General features: G+C 38.0%; 1 protein-coding gene across 1 annotated transcript in view; it reads left to right on the top strand.

Annotated features, from left to right (window-relative positions):
• otub1b (OTU deubiquitinase, ubiquitin aldehyde binding 1b) overlaps window positions 1-17,692 on the top strand; it is a 33,915-nt gene that overhangs the window by 5,043 nt on the left and 11,180 nt on the right. Inside the window, exons 2-4 of the mRNA XM_028809481.2 lie at window positions 10,200-10,261; window positions 10,359-10,457; window positions 11,043-11,161. Of these exons, the coding sequence (XP_028665314.1) occupies window positions 10,200-10,261; window positions 10,359-10,457; window positions 11,043-11,161 (280 nt within the window). The remainder of the gene's footprint in view (window positions 1-10,199; window positions 10,262-10,358; window positions 10,458-11,042; window positions 11,162-17,692) is intronic.

Raw genomic sequence — 17,692 nt, 5'->3', positions numbered from 1 at the left:
TACACCACCAAATAGTGGGCGGTAGCATAGGTATGCCGCACGGTGAAAATGGACAGAGAGCTGAAAAAAAGCAGTCACATCTGTCGCCTGGAGATGCTTTAGTTTTAAAAGGTCATATGTATAAATACTGTTTCTATACTACTGGATAATACTGCAAGCCAAGTTGTACTTGTTTTATTTGTGTTCAATACAGTGTAATGTACCTGGGTACTGTGTAATAGTGTGACGACATTTTGACTTCATTCTCGACATTTCCACTTTAATCTTGACGCTTATGACAAGAATATATTCTTTTGACTTTATTCTCGTAATTTGTCATTAAAGTAGAACATCGTAAACTAAACTTCATCATAAAATGAATATTTAATTTACTAGATTTTCTCAAACCCCGTCATAAGTTATATAGCACATTAAATGCTTTGTGTTAAGTGATTCGTTCAGAGATGGGTGCAACTCTGAATGGATGGCATAATTAAACATGTATAACGAAGATATTTTTAAAGTTCTGAACACTCCGTGGGCTAAGTTTATAACTAGTTTTAATTTCACAAAGACGTTTATCGTGTGGTGATTGGTTATGTGGTTATGTGGTGAAAGAAAAAGGAAGGATAGGAACTGGGGTTTTGGTAGCCTACGTCAGATAGAGACAGCATGCATGCAATAAAGATAGCCCGCTCAGAAGAACATGTATTGAATTCTGTGTTTGTGTCTCCGACCAGCAGATCACAAACCCAACATTTACACAATATTTAAGTTAAACCTATGCGATAGCTATTCATACATCCAGTTTTTTGGAGCCTCGTCACACCTGCCATAAAGTTCTCTACACTGAACATACACCTGGGGAACCCTTACTGCGAGGGAGCAGCACGACCGCCTCACTACCGTGCATGTGTAATACCTGCTTTAATGCATTTCATCATGAAAATGATATCAAGTATTTATCTTAGCATTCTAAATTTTCAGAAAGCAGGAATATCATGAAGTGAATGGATTCTGTATGGTGATCGCTTAAGAAGCGTAATGATTAATCACTGGGTCGGGGAACGTAACACAAAGCATTTAATGTGCTGCATTAATTTATGACGGGGTAAATTAAGTAATTGATTAAACATTGATTTTAGGAAGAAGTTTAGTTTATGACATTCTACTTTAATTATGAAGTAAACTATGAGAATAAAGTAGAAATGTCGACTTTAATCTCGACATAAACGGCGAGAATAAAGTGGAAATGTTGACTTTGTTCTCGACATATAGTTTGTTTTTTTCTTCCCAGTATAGCTTAGCTTGAAGCAATGTCCATATTAATGCAGCTTGCCTAAATGATGGTTCAGCTGGTAAAGATGTCATCACCAAGTTGCACTTGTTGTATTTTATTTTAATTTGGTGAATACTGTGTAATGCACCTGGGCTTGAAGTCTTGAAGTAATAGTGCAACTATCAATAATAATACTATTACTTATTTTATTGTTATTATTTATTAGTTTAAATATTATGCAGTTTAATGATGATAAAGTTGTTTAAAAAGTCACTTTAACGTGTCAGTGGACAGAGATTGTTAACATTAACAGAAAGTGTAGTTGGTTTACAAAAAATATTTACTATTTATTCCTTTTCTAAGACATATTCGGTGCAATACAATTTTTGACAAGCACTTCTGGATATTTTACTAAGTCTAAATGCCTCTTTGTATGGTTGAAAAAATGTTGTCAAAATTATAGTTTGTTTTTGCAAAATTTGTTCAATAAAAAGGTTCTATATTTTGACTGCATCTGTCATGCAATGTGATACCTTCTCCATTAGTGCCACCCCCTTGAAAACTATCACTTTATGGGGCAATGCAAAACTGTTTTAATACTTGTGTGCACATTAAAATGTTTTTTTTGTACAATGTACAATACTCTTGACAGTGGAATAGGTTATTCTTAATTGCAGTGGAAAATGTGGTTAACATCCACTCATGCATGGGGGAAAAAAATACCGTTGAATACCGTGAAACCGGGATAATTTAGGAAAATACCGTGATATAGAATTTTGGTCATACCGCCCACCCCTAGTCAGTAGTGTGTTGGCATGGAATCTACAAGTTTTTGAAACTGATGTGGGAAGATGCCATACCATTATTTCATTATACATTCCCTTGTTCAGAGTTAAGATAATGACGTTTGGGGAAAATGCTGTCTTAGGTGCTAGTCCAGAATCTCCAAAAAGAGAGGAACTGGAATGAAGTCTGCTTACTATATCAACCTTGAAATTTCATTTTCTACAAAATATTCATCAACTATTTGTGTCATAGTTATAGGGACACTGTTGTTGCAGAAAATTATACTGCCATCAGAATAAGAACTACTTTACTAATGGGTGAAAATGATCACACAGAATTGCATTGTATTTATAAATAGTAAATTATCTTTTTGTCTAAATGAATCATCCATATTACTAACCGAGAATAAACTGGATATGGACGCAGAGACACGGTGATGGGACCATGAGACGTACTGCGCAGGTGCGCGTCTCATAAACCCGCAAGCGAAGTCGTATCCACCGCAAACGAAGGAGTCACGGACCAAGAACGATAGAGCTCAACTAACGTGAATGAGAAATGAAGCAACAACGTGCCCATAGCTACCACTAATGACACAACCACACAAAAAAGAGAATTCTGTGCTGCACCCCAGAGTCAAAGGTGAGAGGCTACGGAGGCCCCACAGGTCCACAAAGATACTACGGAAGGCGCAGGCGTCACCGCCATAATGTGAGTGGCACTACTGCGGAGTGAAGGCGCAGGCGTCACCGCCATATTGTGAGTGGCACTACTGCGGAGTGAAGTTAGGAATAATGTGCTGCTTGGGATTGTACAAACCACTGAACGCTTTACACCAAATTCAAACACAATACAGCTCAACAATACAAACGCGAGCCCACCTGGATAAGATCAATGAACGCAGGCGCCTACAAAGTGCGTCTGAAACTGCGGAAGCAAAGCAGGCACGGGTTCAAAATGAACGACCTCAACTGACGGATATACAAACACGAGCCCGCCTGGATAAAATCAATGAACGCAGGCGCCTACAACGCGCGTCTGAAATGCTGCGGGCAAAGCGGGCACGGCTCCAAAACGAACGAGCTCGACTAATGTATTTCAGGATACCCAACGCCGGGGGTAGGCGAGCGAAGTGAGCAGGGGGCGGAGCCCTCCTGGTTGAACCTAAACACTAACAAAGCCACTTGGATCTTTCACAGGTATTCAGAACAGATATTCAGGCCTGTTGTCCTTTTTTGTTCTGTGCTGCACATGTACATACACTATCTGCTAATTGAGCACATTACATTAAGGAACAGTCTATTCATATTTTTGTTTTGGTGGGTTCTGTTGTCCGTAATGAAATAGTTGGCAGTCTGTCCATCCAACTAGCCATTCAGTGCTGTGATTGATGGATAATTAATATTTTAGGCAGAGGAGTATTTATATACCATATGCATACAAACTCACATGGTCAGTGTTGTCTTAAGCAGTTTATAAATGTGCCCTTATTAGTCAAACACTCCAAATACTGTATGTGTTTTTGCAGTGTTTAGTTAACACTAAGCTTTTTTTTCCTTGGTTGCCACTAAAGACAAGAACACAATTTCATTATCAGTCTTCTTTTATATAAACTTGGGCACTTGGATAAGATAGGTGGTGTCGCAAAATAATCAGTAAAGAGTTCATCAATACTTAGGTAGAAGATGCTTTTATCTAAAGTGACTTAGGAAAAAAAAATCAATGTACTATTAAGAAATACTGTATATATAGCATGATTAGAAGAAAAATGTAAAGTCAACAAATTATAGAAAGCAGCATAGAAAGCAGCATTTAAAAGAAGTGCACCAGAAACTTATCACCTAGACCTTAGGCTGCCTGCTGTGTTGCAGAGTTACAGCTGGTTAAGATTTGATAAGTGTACAATATAGTTAGATCCATAAGATGCACATATGGATAGAAAGAAGAGGTAGTGGCAGGGTTCTTTGTGAAGAAGTGTTTTCAAGAAGTGTCTGTTACATTCACCCAAAACTTGCAATTCTCTTGTGTTCTTCAGATGATTGTGCGCAAACTATAAACACTTGATACAAAGAAGGCACTGCAAGCATTCCTGTCCTGTTTGGCCAGGGTTACCTATGCATGAAAAGTATTTTTTTTTTGCTCCTCTGATGGGGTAGGCAGAATTGTGTATAAACAAAAGATGAAAAATGCATATCACATTTTGGCATAAGGTTTGACTCGTATAAATAATGGGTACAGTCTGTCTGTAGAGTAAGTTTAAATCTGGCCTGAGGTGCAGCATAGCTGCCTGAACAAAAGGTAAAAAAGATGTCCTCCTTCAAAAAACAAACCAGCATTTGAAGCATGACACAATTTTTTTTTTCTCTAGGTTTATTTAGTATTAAATATTTTACCATTTTTTAGAACAGAACAGTATTCAACTCGTTTTGCTTTTTAACATTAGTACTAGGGGTGGGCGGTATGACCAAAATTCTATATCACGGTATTTTTCTAAATTATCCCGCTTTCACGGTATTCGACGGTATTTTTTTCCCCATGCATGAGTGGATGTTAACCACATTTTCCACTGCAATTACTGCAGTAGACTGGCTAAGAATAACCTATTACACTGTCATGAGCATTGTACATTGTACAAAAAAAACATTTTAATGTGCACGTAAGTAATAATACAGGTTTGCATGGCCCCATAAAGTGATAGTTTTCAAGGGGGTGGCACTAATGAAGAGAAGGAATCACATTGCATGACAGTTGCAGTCAAAATGTAGAACCATTTTATTGAACAAATTTTGCAAACCACTTAAACTATAATTTTGACAACATATTTTCAACCATCCAAAGAGGCATTTAGACTTGATAAAATATCCAGAGGTGCTTGTCAAAAGTTGTATTGCACGGAACATGTCTTAGAAAATGAATAAATAGTAAATATTTTTTGTAAACCAACTACACTTTCTGTTAATGTTAACCATCTCTGTCCACTGACATGTTAAAGTGACTTTTTTAAAACAGCTTTACCATCATTAAACTGCATAATATTTAAACTAATAAATAATAACAATAAAATAAATAATAGTAGTATTACTGATAGTTGCACTATTACTTCAAGACTTCAAGCCCAGGTGCATTACACAGTATTCACCAAATTAAAATAAAATAAAACAAGTGCAACTTGGTGATGACATCTTTACCAACTGAACCATCATTTAGGCAAACTGCATTAATATGGACCTTGCTTCAGGCTAAGCTATATACATAAATAATAAAACTGCAACTTGCATTTATGATGCTATTTGTGGTATAGCCCTACGGAATCGTATTAGGGCCACGGTGAAGAAAAAAAAATACGGACACAGGGAAGAAAAAAACAAACTGTCGAGAATAAAGTCGACATGTTGACTTTATTCTCGACATTTCCACTTCAATTTTGACGCTTATGTGGAGATTAAAGTCAACATTTCCACTTTATTCTCATAGTTTATAATTAAAGTAGAATGTCGTAAACTAAACTTCATCCTAAAATCAATGTTTACTAGATTTTCTCAAACCCCGTCATAAGTTAATGCAGCACATTGAATGCTTTGTATTGTTTTCCCAGACTCAGTTGTTAATCAGTACGCTTCTTAAACTGACGCCAGCAGCAATCACTGCACAGAATCCATTCAATTCATGATATTCCTGCTCTCTGAAAATTTAGAATGCTAAGATAAATACTTGATATCATTTTCATGATGAAATGCATTAAAGCAGGTATTAAACATGCATGGTAGTGAGGCGGTAGTGCTGCTCCCTTGCAGTAAGGGGTCCCAAGGTGTATGTTCAGTGTAGAGAACTTTATGGCAGGTGTGACGAGGCTCGAAAAAATTGGATGTATGAATGGGTATCGCAAAGGTTTAACTTAAATATTGTGGAAATGTTGGGTTTGTGATCTGGTGGTCGGAGACATGAACACAGAATTCAATGGATGGTCTTCTGAGCTTGCTTGCTTTATTGCACGCGTGCTGTCTGTCTGACATACCAAAACTCCAGTTCCTATCCTTCCTTTTTCTTTCTCTACATATCCAATCGCCACACGATAAATGTCTTTGTGAAATTAAAACTAGTTATAAACTTAGCCCATGGAGTGTTCAGAACTTTAAAAATATCCTCGTTATACATGTTTAATTATGCCATCCATTCAGGGTTGCGCCCATCCCAGTAAGCATTGTGTGTGAGGCAGGAGCAAATCCTGAACGAGTCTCCAGCACATCGCAGGGTGAATACGAGCAAAACATACACTAGCAGGGTCAATATAGCATAACAAAACCCCACATCCTACATGACTTTGAAAGGAAACTGAAGCACGCCGAGTAAACTCACCAGAAAAACATGCAAATTCAAGGCAGGGTACACCCGAGACACCTTTACTGTGAGGCAGCAGTGCAACCTCCATGCTGCTGTGCCCCCACATGATTAATACATGCTTTAATGCATTTCAACATGAAAATGATATCAAGTATTTATCTTAGCATTCTAAATGTTCAGAGAGCAGGAATATCATGAAGTGAATGTATTCTGTGCGGCGATCGCTGTGGCGCCTCCTCCATACAAGAGGAAGTCAGTTTAAGAAGCACGTACCGATTTAACATGGCTTGGGGAACACTTACTACAAAGCATTTAATGTGCTATATAACTTATGACGGGGTTTGAGAAAACCTAGTAAATTAAATATTCATTTTACGATGAAGTTTAGTTTACGATGTTCTACTTTAATGACAAATTCGAGAATAAAGTCAACATGTCGATTTTAATCTTGACATAAACGATGAGAATAAAGTAGAAATGTCGAGAATAAAGTCAACATTTCAACTTTATTCTCGTCATAAGTTTCGAGATTAAAGTCAACATGTCATCACACTATTACACAGTACCCAGGTACATTACACTGTATTGAAAACAAATAAAACAAGTACAACTTGGCTTGCAGTATTATCCAGTAGTATAGAAACAGCATTTACACATTTGAAGATAATGGTCCACATCCGACCTTTTAAAACCAAAGTATCTCCAGGGAATGGACGTGACTCCCTTTTTTTCGGCAAAAGTTCTTCTGTATCATCATGTTCAACTTTATCGTCAGCTTCAGTTTCGGAATGTTCTCTGTCCATTTTCACTTGGCAATACCTACACTACCTATTTAGCGGTGTTGCAGTGAAAAAGAGCCCCCGCGCAACACTTCTGTGATTAGCGGTGTAGCAGTGAAAAAGGTCCCCACTTGAACAGTTTCTTCCCACTACGCCACGTTCTGAACATCGTTTAGGCAATTTAAACCGGTGTTGCGGTATAAGAAAAATCCATATCATAACAAAAATAAAAAACGGTTTTCGGTATGAACCGGTATACTGCCCAGCACTAATTAGTACCACAACCTAAAAAATGTACGTGGGGTTAAAAAAAAGAACAAATAGCAGCATACATGCACTGTATATTCCCTGTAAAATTTTAACCTCCTTTTCTATTATGTTCAAACAAATGCATAGTTTAAATGTTAAACATTCTAATCCTAAACTTCGGTGACGTGTCTGCTAAATATAAGAAATCATTTCAGACACAGTCACCCTAAGCCAAATTTAGGCAACATAACCAGCTTATGTTAAGAATCATGTAGAGAGTGTTCAGCTATGTGAACTCTATTTTTGCTGTTACAGTTGAGAAATAAATGAAAAATCTCAGAGGGATATGACTTTACTTTAAATTTCACTCATGTAACAGTGGTGTAATAAATTGCAATATGTAGAAATAAATTATATTACTTTGCATTTCAAAACATAAAATGTTTTCAGTATTATTATACCATGATGGAAATGTATCATGAGATCCCTGGCAATTGTTATCCCAAATTATTACTCTGGTGAAAATGTGCTTTTGTGATAATTGTCTGAAAACATTGCAATTCCTTAGATGACTGATTAAGGATCAATTCAGTGATTAATCAGCATGATACAACGGGAGACATTTGTCCAGCTGACACAAAAATAATTCTTTTAACTTGCTTTTTTGTTCATTGACTTTCCTCAGTTACACCACCTGGAGGTCCAAACATTTTTTTTTTTATGTTTTATTATATCAAGTGTTATTTGTAATGATAAGCCTGAGTTTGTTGCCTCTTTTGCAGCTCTTGTACTGCAAAAAAAAAGCTGTTTGGATTAAGTTTGGTTGGAAATATTATGGTTTATATCTCGATTGGTCTGTAGTTGCAGTATCTGATCTTTGTAAATTATAGTACGATAATTTATGGTAATTGATGGACTTACATATTTGACACATTTTATCATGGCAGTGGAAACCGGTGACATGTTTCATGATGTTAGTATATGCAAGCAAGAATTTCACTGTACTATGTACACGTTGCAGAATGACTACTGTTATTTTTCAACTGATGTGCCAGTTTGATATTATGTCTTTGATGGGAAACTAGCAGGAGTACCCGGCGTTGCCCGGGAATCTATAACTGGTGAATTTCCCAAATGAAAGAAACAGAACATAAAAATTGAACAAACATTTTTCTGATTGACATTTTATTGTAATAGGTAATATAAGTGGTCATTTTAGAGGCGTTGGATACAGTATATTTTTTGTGTTGTCCTTGGGTTCCGAAAATGAACAAATTGTGAGGATTGCCCACTGTAGAACATGTAACGTAGAGTTGTCCATGTGAAAAGCATGGATTTTCCAAATTGATGTCTTTAACTTGGAGTGATTGCCCTTCAGCCTTTAGTAATTCACATAGCAAAATCCAAACGAATAGGAAATTCTAGCCTTTTGAAATCAAAGGGTAAGTCATTCAGAATCGGCGGAATTCTTTGTATGAAAACATGTTGACGTTTTGCGCAATGTTTGAGACGGCCCTGAAATAGATTTTTTTTGTGGCATCTGAAGTGGACTTTCTAATGCCATGTCTTTTTTTTGGTGGCATGGGTATATTAGCGAAAAGCAGGACAATTATAATGTGTCACATGGTATTACGTACGGAATAAGCACCAGAGTGAGGTGAATGTACGTTATTTACAATATGTCGGAAAGTGAACAAATAGCACTAGTCAGTCAGAAAGACCAAGACTGAAATCTTACTTTGAGTCGGAAGCGAGCAAATAGCACCACAAATACGGAAAGCCAGTCATGCGCACTGGGTCGTTCACGTTTTACATCCATACGGCAGTTTCCCTTCACGCGATGAAAGCAGTCGGCTTTCTCATATTTCTCACATTTCTGCAATGTCTTGGTAATTTAAAGAAACATTGGCAAAGAGGGATGCACAGAGACCAAACGTGCCGCTAGATGGCGCCGCTGTTAATGTCTGTTGTAACGTGCAGCCATCTTGTCGATGATAAGTACGGGGACTTTTTGTGAATGTTGTGTCGGTCAAAAGGTGTCCTGCGTTTGACCAAGGACATTTTTCCCAACCAAACATACCCCATGACCTCCTCCTGGTCACAAAGCAGCCCCATGCCCAGTTTGGTGGCGATTGGACGCCTGGTACAGATTTGTATGGCAGACAAACAAACATAGACTCTGCTTTATATATTAGATGTAAGAAGATGAAAATAATGTGTGAAATGACAGAGGAGGTGTAGCATTTGGAAAAATCTGCTGTGACTTGGTTTTTCCCACTTTTGAACCTAGGCATTGCACATTTGAAAAGTTCCTTGACCAAAGTTAAAAGTTGTGTCTAATGGCAGTAGCCCTGATAGCCATTAAATAGTCATATAAAAGACAAGAGAACTATGAGGCATGATGTACCAACAGCTGTAGCAAAATAATTATGTAAGATGGTTTAATGTTGAAGACTGATTACAACACGATTAAAGTCTAGGTTTAATATTGAACATTTTATAGGGTATCTGGTACTCCTAAAAATTTATAGATACCCTTAAGTGTACCACTACAGAAATTTACTCTCCTTTCCCTGAGTGCAACATTAACTGAAATTTGAGTGTGTAGATACCTCTGGGTAAATGACTGCAGTAGTTACAGCAGGGAGTTAAAATTGTCAACGCTTTAATAATATTAAAATTGATGGCTTGGTAAAATCATGTTATAGTAAAGGTAATATGTGAAATGAAATGTTTTGCAGCAGCCTTTATTTTCATAACATGCAGGTTTATTTATTTTTGAATAGGGGTGAACTGCCTGGCATATGATGAGGCAATTATGGCACAGCAAGACCGTATTCAACAGGAGGTGGGTCTTTGTAGGAAAGATTCTTTACAGTGACAGATTTCTGTGGGGTGGAGCAGATATGACTTTATTCAGAAGAAATCTCTTTTTCGTTTTACAGATCGCCACCAGTAACCCTCTTGTGTCAGACAGACAGGAACTTTCAGTGCTGAATAAGGAATATGCTCTGGATGATATTGTCTACCAGCAGAAAATCAAGGCTAGTGCTCTGTTTTCAGTTTTTTGGTGGTAATCTTTCATACGATATTGCATAATTGCTACGAGTAAAAATTTAATGTAGGCAAGTTACTTTTTGCAGTTCATCCCCCACAAACAGTCCATTATCACTTTCTCAGTTGTATTTATAATGTAAATACAGAAGCTGAAAACAACAAGAAATAGCTGTTGGTGTATTGTTATTTTTCAGACATAGCATTCTTGTTATATTTTAAATAAAAAACTGGGATATCATAATATTCTTTTGGGTAGAGCTCTTAGAAGTAACATCAGTATCTCTTTTAAGATGGGCATTGAATAAAAAAGCCCAAAAGCTGTAATAAACTGTAAATGTGCTTCTCTATGTTTGAGATTCACATTTTCAATTTCAGTCTTGAAACTCCAATAGATGCTTTATTAATCAAAAAAGCCTATGTAGCCTAATTTTTTTTTTATTGCCTTAATTAAAAAACTGAAAGTCACTGTTCATATGAAAAAACTGGATTTTTTATGTTAATGATAGTTTTGCCTAATACTATTCATAAAATATGCCATTTTTGAAGATTGTTCGTTGTTTTTATTTTAATAGGATTTGCACAAAAAATATTCTTACATTCGCAAGACTCGGCCGGATGGGAACTGTTTTTATAGAGCATTTGGCTTTTCTCATCTGGAGGCACTCCTTGACAACAGTAAAGAGCTGCACAGGTCTGTAAGGTTATTCGCTTTGTGGGCGCAGTATCCATGCTAATGTTCACTCCACAGTTCTTGAACTCTAAAAAGTAATATTCAAAGAAGCAGCACTGATGCAAATCTTTGTTCCTCAAAACACTTCATCTTTTTTTGAAGTAAATACTCTTCTATGATACTGAAGTATAGGGTTGCCTAACTGAATGTTACCATTCCAATATGATTAGGGCATGAAACAAAAAAGTCTTATTTGAAAAAAGACTTTCAGATGTAATTTAACAGTTGTGTGTTTTTCCCCACACCATTTAACACATCTTATTACTGTGAGCACACAATGGAATGTTGTGATATTTACAGATCTATTTTTTACACATCATGTCCAGGATCTGCTTGTTTGCATTTTTGAATAGTTATCATGTGTCATCATAAAAAAGCTCAATTTACAGTGCATTTTGGGTGAGGCATTCCTAGCCCTGTAGCTTTGCTGTTATGTTTGTTGGCATTACTTTTTTTGATTTTTCTATTGCTGTGATAAAATTACCTGTTTTTGAGGAGCCTTTTAGTTTTTGGTAGTGCATATTTCACTTACTTTAGTAGCCAACCCACAGTTTTAAACACAGTCTATCCCTTAATTGACACTTACTTTACACATATTGGCTGAAATAATGAGAAACAATGGTAAAAAATATTAGTTGTTTTTGCATTTTGCTTCAGCTGTGAATGGGAAATGGATGATGAGTTTAGTCTTGCATTGTACTCCCCTGATGTCCTGTGTCAGTCCGTCCAGTGCACTCTATATGGACTGATTATATTGAACACAATCATGTGCTCTGCGGTGGGTTGGCACCCTGCCCGGGATTGGTTCCTGCCTTGTGCCCTGTGTTGGCAGGGATTGGCTCCAGCAGACCCCCGTGACCCTGTGTTCGGATTCAGCAGGTTGGAAAATGGATGGATGGACAATCATGTGCTCTTCTGTAAACTTTTGCTCTACATGTATCAACTTAGTTGTTCTCTAATAAGCACCTGTTTTAAGAGTTTGTTAGTTGATCTGAATTAACCTATCCACTAAATACTTAATAACAATGAGGGAAATTGCTCCTTAGTTTGTGAACCACTACAAATAAAAACTCACAGTGACTTGTGTATTGGTACATAACATTACATATTCTGGCATCTATAAGCAAAAAGAAGATATAGCTGGAAAAAATGTAATTATTACAGCAAATAAACAAAGTCGTGCGTGATTTTATATATGTTTTGTATATGGATTACTGGAGCATGTACATCTCTGCTTTCTTTTTGATTACATTAATTAGAACCCTGTCTTTGTGAAGGGCTGTATTTTTAAGCATTCATTTTAAAGCTCCAGTTTCCATGTGTGTCTTTTCAGGTACACTGCTTAAGTTATAAGCATTTCATGTTTTAGAAACATACCACAACCAAAAAAGTAAAAATAACAATAATAAAAATCCACACATAACGTAAATGTACTATGTATGTAGTGCTTGGAATTTACAATCTTCTTTCGATATATGGATAATGGCATCAGCCAAATAAGTAAATGTAAAACATAAATATTTGGATTATTATCCACAGCTGGTGACCATAGGTTAGGAAAGGGACGTAGATCAATCTCTAATTTGGGAGATTTGCCTTTTGACTCAGGCCCCCTCTTCACTATGACTGACTGACTGATACAATATCCTTATAACTGTGGATGCAGCTTCGATCTGCTGGTCATTCTTCCACTCCCTTCTTCCCACTGGTTGTACAGGGATTGAATAGCCTGTAACAGCAGGCCTGGTACCCCATACTCCTGAAGCACCCATACCACCAACCTCAAGACACACTGAGGGATGCAGTCATATGCCTTTCCAAATCGATAAAACACATTTAGACTGGTTGTGCATACACCATTGAGCTCTTCAAAATCCTTGTAAGATTAAAAAGCTGGTCCACTGTTCCACGACCATGGCAGAATCCTCCTTATTCCTCCTGAATCCAAGGCTCGCCCAACAGTTCGATCATCCTTTTTAGAACCCTGACATAGGCCTCCCCAGTGAGGTTGAGGAGTGTGATCCCCAAAGTTGGATAAACCCTCCAGTCCCTTTTGCCAGCCCAGAGGCACTGTCCTGCCCTCCATGCAGTGTTGAAGAGGCATGTCAGCTTAGACAGCTCAACAACATCTAGAGACTTTAAGAACCCAAAATGAATATCATCCACACAGTGGAGCCTTGCCACCGAGGAGTTCAACTACCTCCGTTACCTCAACTCTAGTAAGGGTGAGTCCTCTGACATTGCTTCCTCAAAGGAGGGTGTGTCAGTGGGGTTTAAAAAGTCCTCAAAATGCTCCTTCCACTGCTTGACTGTATCCCCAGGTGAGTTGAGTAGCACTCCATCCATGGTATAAACTGCATGAATGAAGCACAGGTTCTCTCTTCCGAGTTGCCTGACAGTTTGCCAAGATGACTTTTGGTTGGCTTCAAAGCAATTTTCCATGGCCACACCGGACTCCTCTACAACAGCCATCACCACTTGGTTTGTATGTTGGTAACTGTCTATTGCTTCTGGAGTTCACACAAGTTAGCCAAGCTTAGAAGACCACCTTCTTCATTCTGACAGCTTCCTTTACCGTTCGCTTCCATCACTTGGTTCAGGGTTCACCACCGTAGCAGACACCAGTGACCTTATGTCAACAGCTCTGTGCAGCTGCCTCAGCATTTGAGTCATAGAACATAGCCCATTTGGCTTCAGTGTTCCCCACCTCTCTCTGAATGCTAGATAAATTCATCCTAAGGTGTGAAGCTTCTACTGTTTTTATGTTCATTTTTTTTGTAATAATATACTAATTAAAATTTAAGTGGCAAAGTGGGTGCAGAGTTGGCTGTAATGCAGCATGAAATGTGTTGCCTTCTTTATATAAATGGTTTAGATAAAAATGTAACATAGTTTGGTTAAATCTACAGAAGAAGTTAAAGTAAATCGGTGGATACTCTAGTATGTAGTAGTTTGCTTTTAAATATATAAAATCATTTTCGCTGAAATGGCAGCTTGTGGTAGCATTGTTTGTTTGAAGGAATATGACAAGAATATTGAATGTAAAAATCTTAAAGAAGTGATAAAGGACACATCTTTATCTATGCTGATCACCTTTCAATTCTAGAGTAGTGAAGACATATGTACATCCAAGTTAAAATTGCCAAAGGAAGTAAACTACCTAGGTTTGTAGTATACAGATTGGACTCACTTTCTCAATTGCAATGTGCAGAATAGCAAGCGGACATTGAGTTACATGGAGATTCACCTGGGCATATCCTGAGATGTGTAAGTAGGTGGGTATGACTAATTTTATATATATATCCTGATAACACTAGGTATTTAGTCTTTGATTAACACAAAAGTAAAGGATATACTAAAATGTATGGTTTTGATTTATTTCTTATCATATTTGTCCAGGATCAATTGTCAGTCTTAATGTGAAAGTACATTTCTTTTCTTAGAAAGGAAGAATTGGAGCACCGTTGCTCCAACTGCTATTAACATTGGAAATATCGCGAGATCTCTGCACTCTAGCATGGGAAATACCCGAGCCATTGTGAAAAACGCTGCGATATCCCTACATCATTGGTTGGAATTGTGTTATGGAGCAGATTTTAAGCTGCGTGGAGTGGATTTTAATGTTTTACGACCTGTACAGAGATTTACTCCACAGTTATCGGTCAAATTTGAATTGTTTAATTCTTAATCCATTGGTAATAAATCCACATTGATTGAAGAACATATTTGGGAGAAAGGACTTGACTTCATGTGTCTAACAGAAACCTGGCACCAGTCAGAGGTTTACTCTGCTCTAATGAAGCCTGTCCTTCTGGCTACAGCTACTTGGAGGCAGCGCGCAGTACTGGGCGTGGTGGTGGCTTAGGTATCATCCACCCTCAGGATCTATTGTTGTCCCCTACTTGATACCTGCAATATCTTCCTGCGAGTGCCTTGCATTTAAATGTAAGCCTCCTACTCCCATGACTGTTCTCCTTATTAATCAACCTCAAAAACCCAATTCTGCCTTCATCCTGGAAATGACTGATCTTTTCACAACACTTTGTGCTACTTCTGCTAACATCATAATCCTTGGAGATATAAATATTCAAGTTGACAATCCCACAGGTTATCTCATGCTGATTTCCTTGAGCTATTAGATTCTCTTAATGTAAAACAATATGTTAATGTCCCTACACATTCTAGGGGTCATACACTTGATTTGGTCATTTCAAATGTTGTCTCAATTAGTAATCTACAAGTATATGATCTTGGTATTTCTGATTATAAAGTAGTGTCAATGGAGCTGCCTCTTTTCCCTTCTTGTACCAAACCAAAATGACAGATTCATTTCAGAAATCTGAAGAACATTAATGTGGATGCCTTGGACCTTAAACTTCTCTCCTCTGATTTTACCAGCTCCTGCACTGTTGATGACCTTGTGGATTTCTACAGCCAGTCCCTAAGCAATCTCCTGGACCTTCACGCCCCCTTAACATCTAGGTCCGTCTCATTTTTGTGCTCAGCTCCCTGGTATACCTGTGAGCTGCGAAAAATGAAGGCGGCTGGGCATGTCCTTGAGCGGCGACTCGAGGCTTCTGGATTGACTGTTCATAAACAGGCTTATAGGGAACATAAGAGGGCGTATGCAGAAGCTTTGAAGGCTGCACGGTCCAGGTTCTATTCCACTATTATTAGTAATAGTGCCAGGAATCCCAAAAAACTTTTCTCAAATATGAATCACCTTCTAAAACCTCCTTCATTTGTTTACTCTGAGATTACCGATGAGAGGTGCAACATGCATATTAATTTTTTCAAACAAAAGGTTGATAACATTCGCTTGCATCTCTCCACCATGGACATCCTGCCTTTTCCAACTGTCGATTCATTGTCTGAGATTGTCCAGCCCCTTTGCTCTTTCTCTGTTACCACATGGGAAGAGGTGGAGGCCGTTATTAGGAAAATGAAATCGTCTACTAGTTCCCTGGACCTTTCCCTTCAGCTCTGCTGAAGGCCAACATCTCTGCGGTCTCTCCACTTATCACTAGGATTATAAATCATTCTCTTTTGACTGGTCATATTCCTTCTGTATTAAAAACTGCTGTCATCAGACCTCTATTGAAAAAATCCACCCTTGATCCTGAAGTTCTCTGTAACTATAGGCCCATCTCCAATCTTCCATTTCTTTATAAAGTTCTGGAGAAAATAGTTGCAGCTCAGCTTCATGATCACCTCAAACTGAATAACTTGTTTGAGAAGTTTCAGTCTGGTTTTCGCCCTGGCCATAGTACTGAAACAGCCCTGGTCAGGGTTACTAATGACCTTCTAATGACAGCAGATACTGGTTTTCCTTCTCTACTTATCCTTCTTGATCTGACAGCTGCTTTTGACATGATAGACCATAATATTCTCCTTCATCGTCTGCAATACACTATTGGACTTTCTGGAAATGTTCATAACTGGTTTATATCGTACCTGACTGGTAGAACTGAGTGCATTGCCTTGGGTAGCGCAAAATCCTATACAATGTTACCTGTGGTGTCCCACAGGGCTCTGTTTTGGGCCCAATTCTCTTCAACATCTATATGCTTCCCCTTGGAACTGTCATTGGCAGACATGGTTTATCTTTCCATTGTTATGCTGATGACACTCAGCTTTACCTCAGGACTACTCCCACCTCCTCTAATGCTGCTCTGCCAACATCTACTTTGACTACCTGCTTGGAGGAGATAGAGGCATGGATGAGGCTTAACTTTCTTCAGTTAAACATATCCAAAACAGAAGCCACCTTAGTTGGCACACCACATCATCTTCGTTCTTCTGTCATTACTGGTATTACTTTCTCTGGTCAAAACATTCCTCTTTCTATGTCTGTCACTAATTTGGGTATTAAAATGGATTCTCAACTCACTTTTGACACCCATATTAAATATCTTTGTAAATCTTCTTTTTATCATCTCAAGAACATTGCTAAACTCTGCCCTATACTTACCCTGGTGGATGCAGAGAGGCTTGTTCATGCCTTTGACTCCTCCAGGTTGGATTATTGTAATGCGCTTTTTTTTATCGGGATTCCTGGTAAGAGTATCCAGAGACTCCAGTATATTCAGAACTGTGGTGCCAGAATTCTGATGAGGGTGTGAAAGTATGACCACATCACTCCTGTTTTGAAAACCCTTCATTGGCTCCCTGTTTCACTTAGAATAGAGTATAAGGTTTCCCTCCTTACTCATCAGTGTATTTATGGGCATGCCCCCCATTATTTACAGGAACTCCTTACCCGTCATACTTCTTCACGTACCCTCTGCTCTATACACATTAACACTCTTCAAGTTCCCAGAACTAAGCTCAGCAGCATGGGTGACAGGGCCTTTTCTTCTGTGGCGCCGAGACTGTGGAATGCCCTCCCGGATTACCTGAGAGCCCCACAGTCGATTGATGTTTTTAAACGAGATTTAAAAACTTATCTTTTTAGAAAGATATTTTATTATTGAAGTATTTTATAGGTCTTTT

Source organism: Erpetoichthys calabaricus, chromosome 1 (genome assembly GCF_900747795.2).
Source record: "Erpetoichthys calabaricus chromosome 1, fErpCal1.3, whole genome shotgun sequence".
Lineage (NCBI taxonomy): Eukaryota > Metazoa > Chordata > Cladistia > Polypteriformes > Polypteridae > Erpetoichthys > Erpetoichthys calabaricus.
This window is presented reverse-complemented; position numbering and strand designations above follow the sequence as displayed.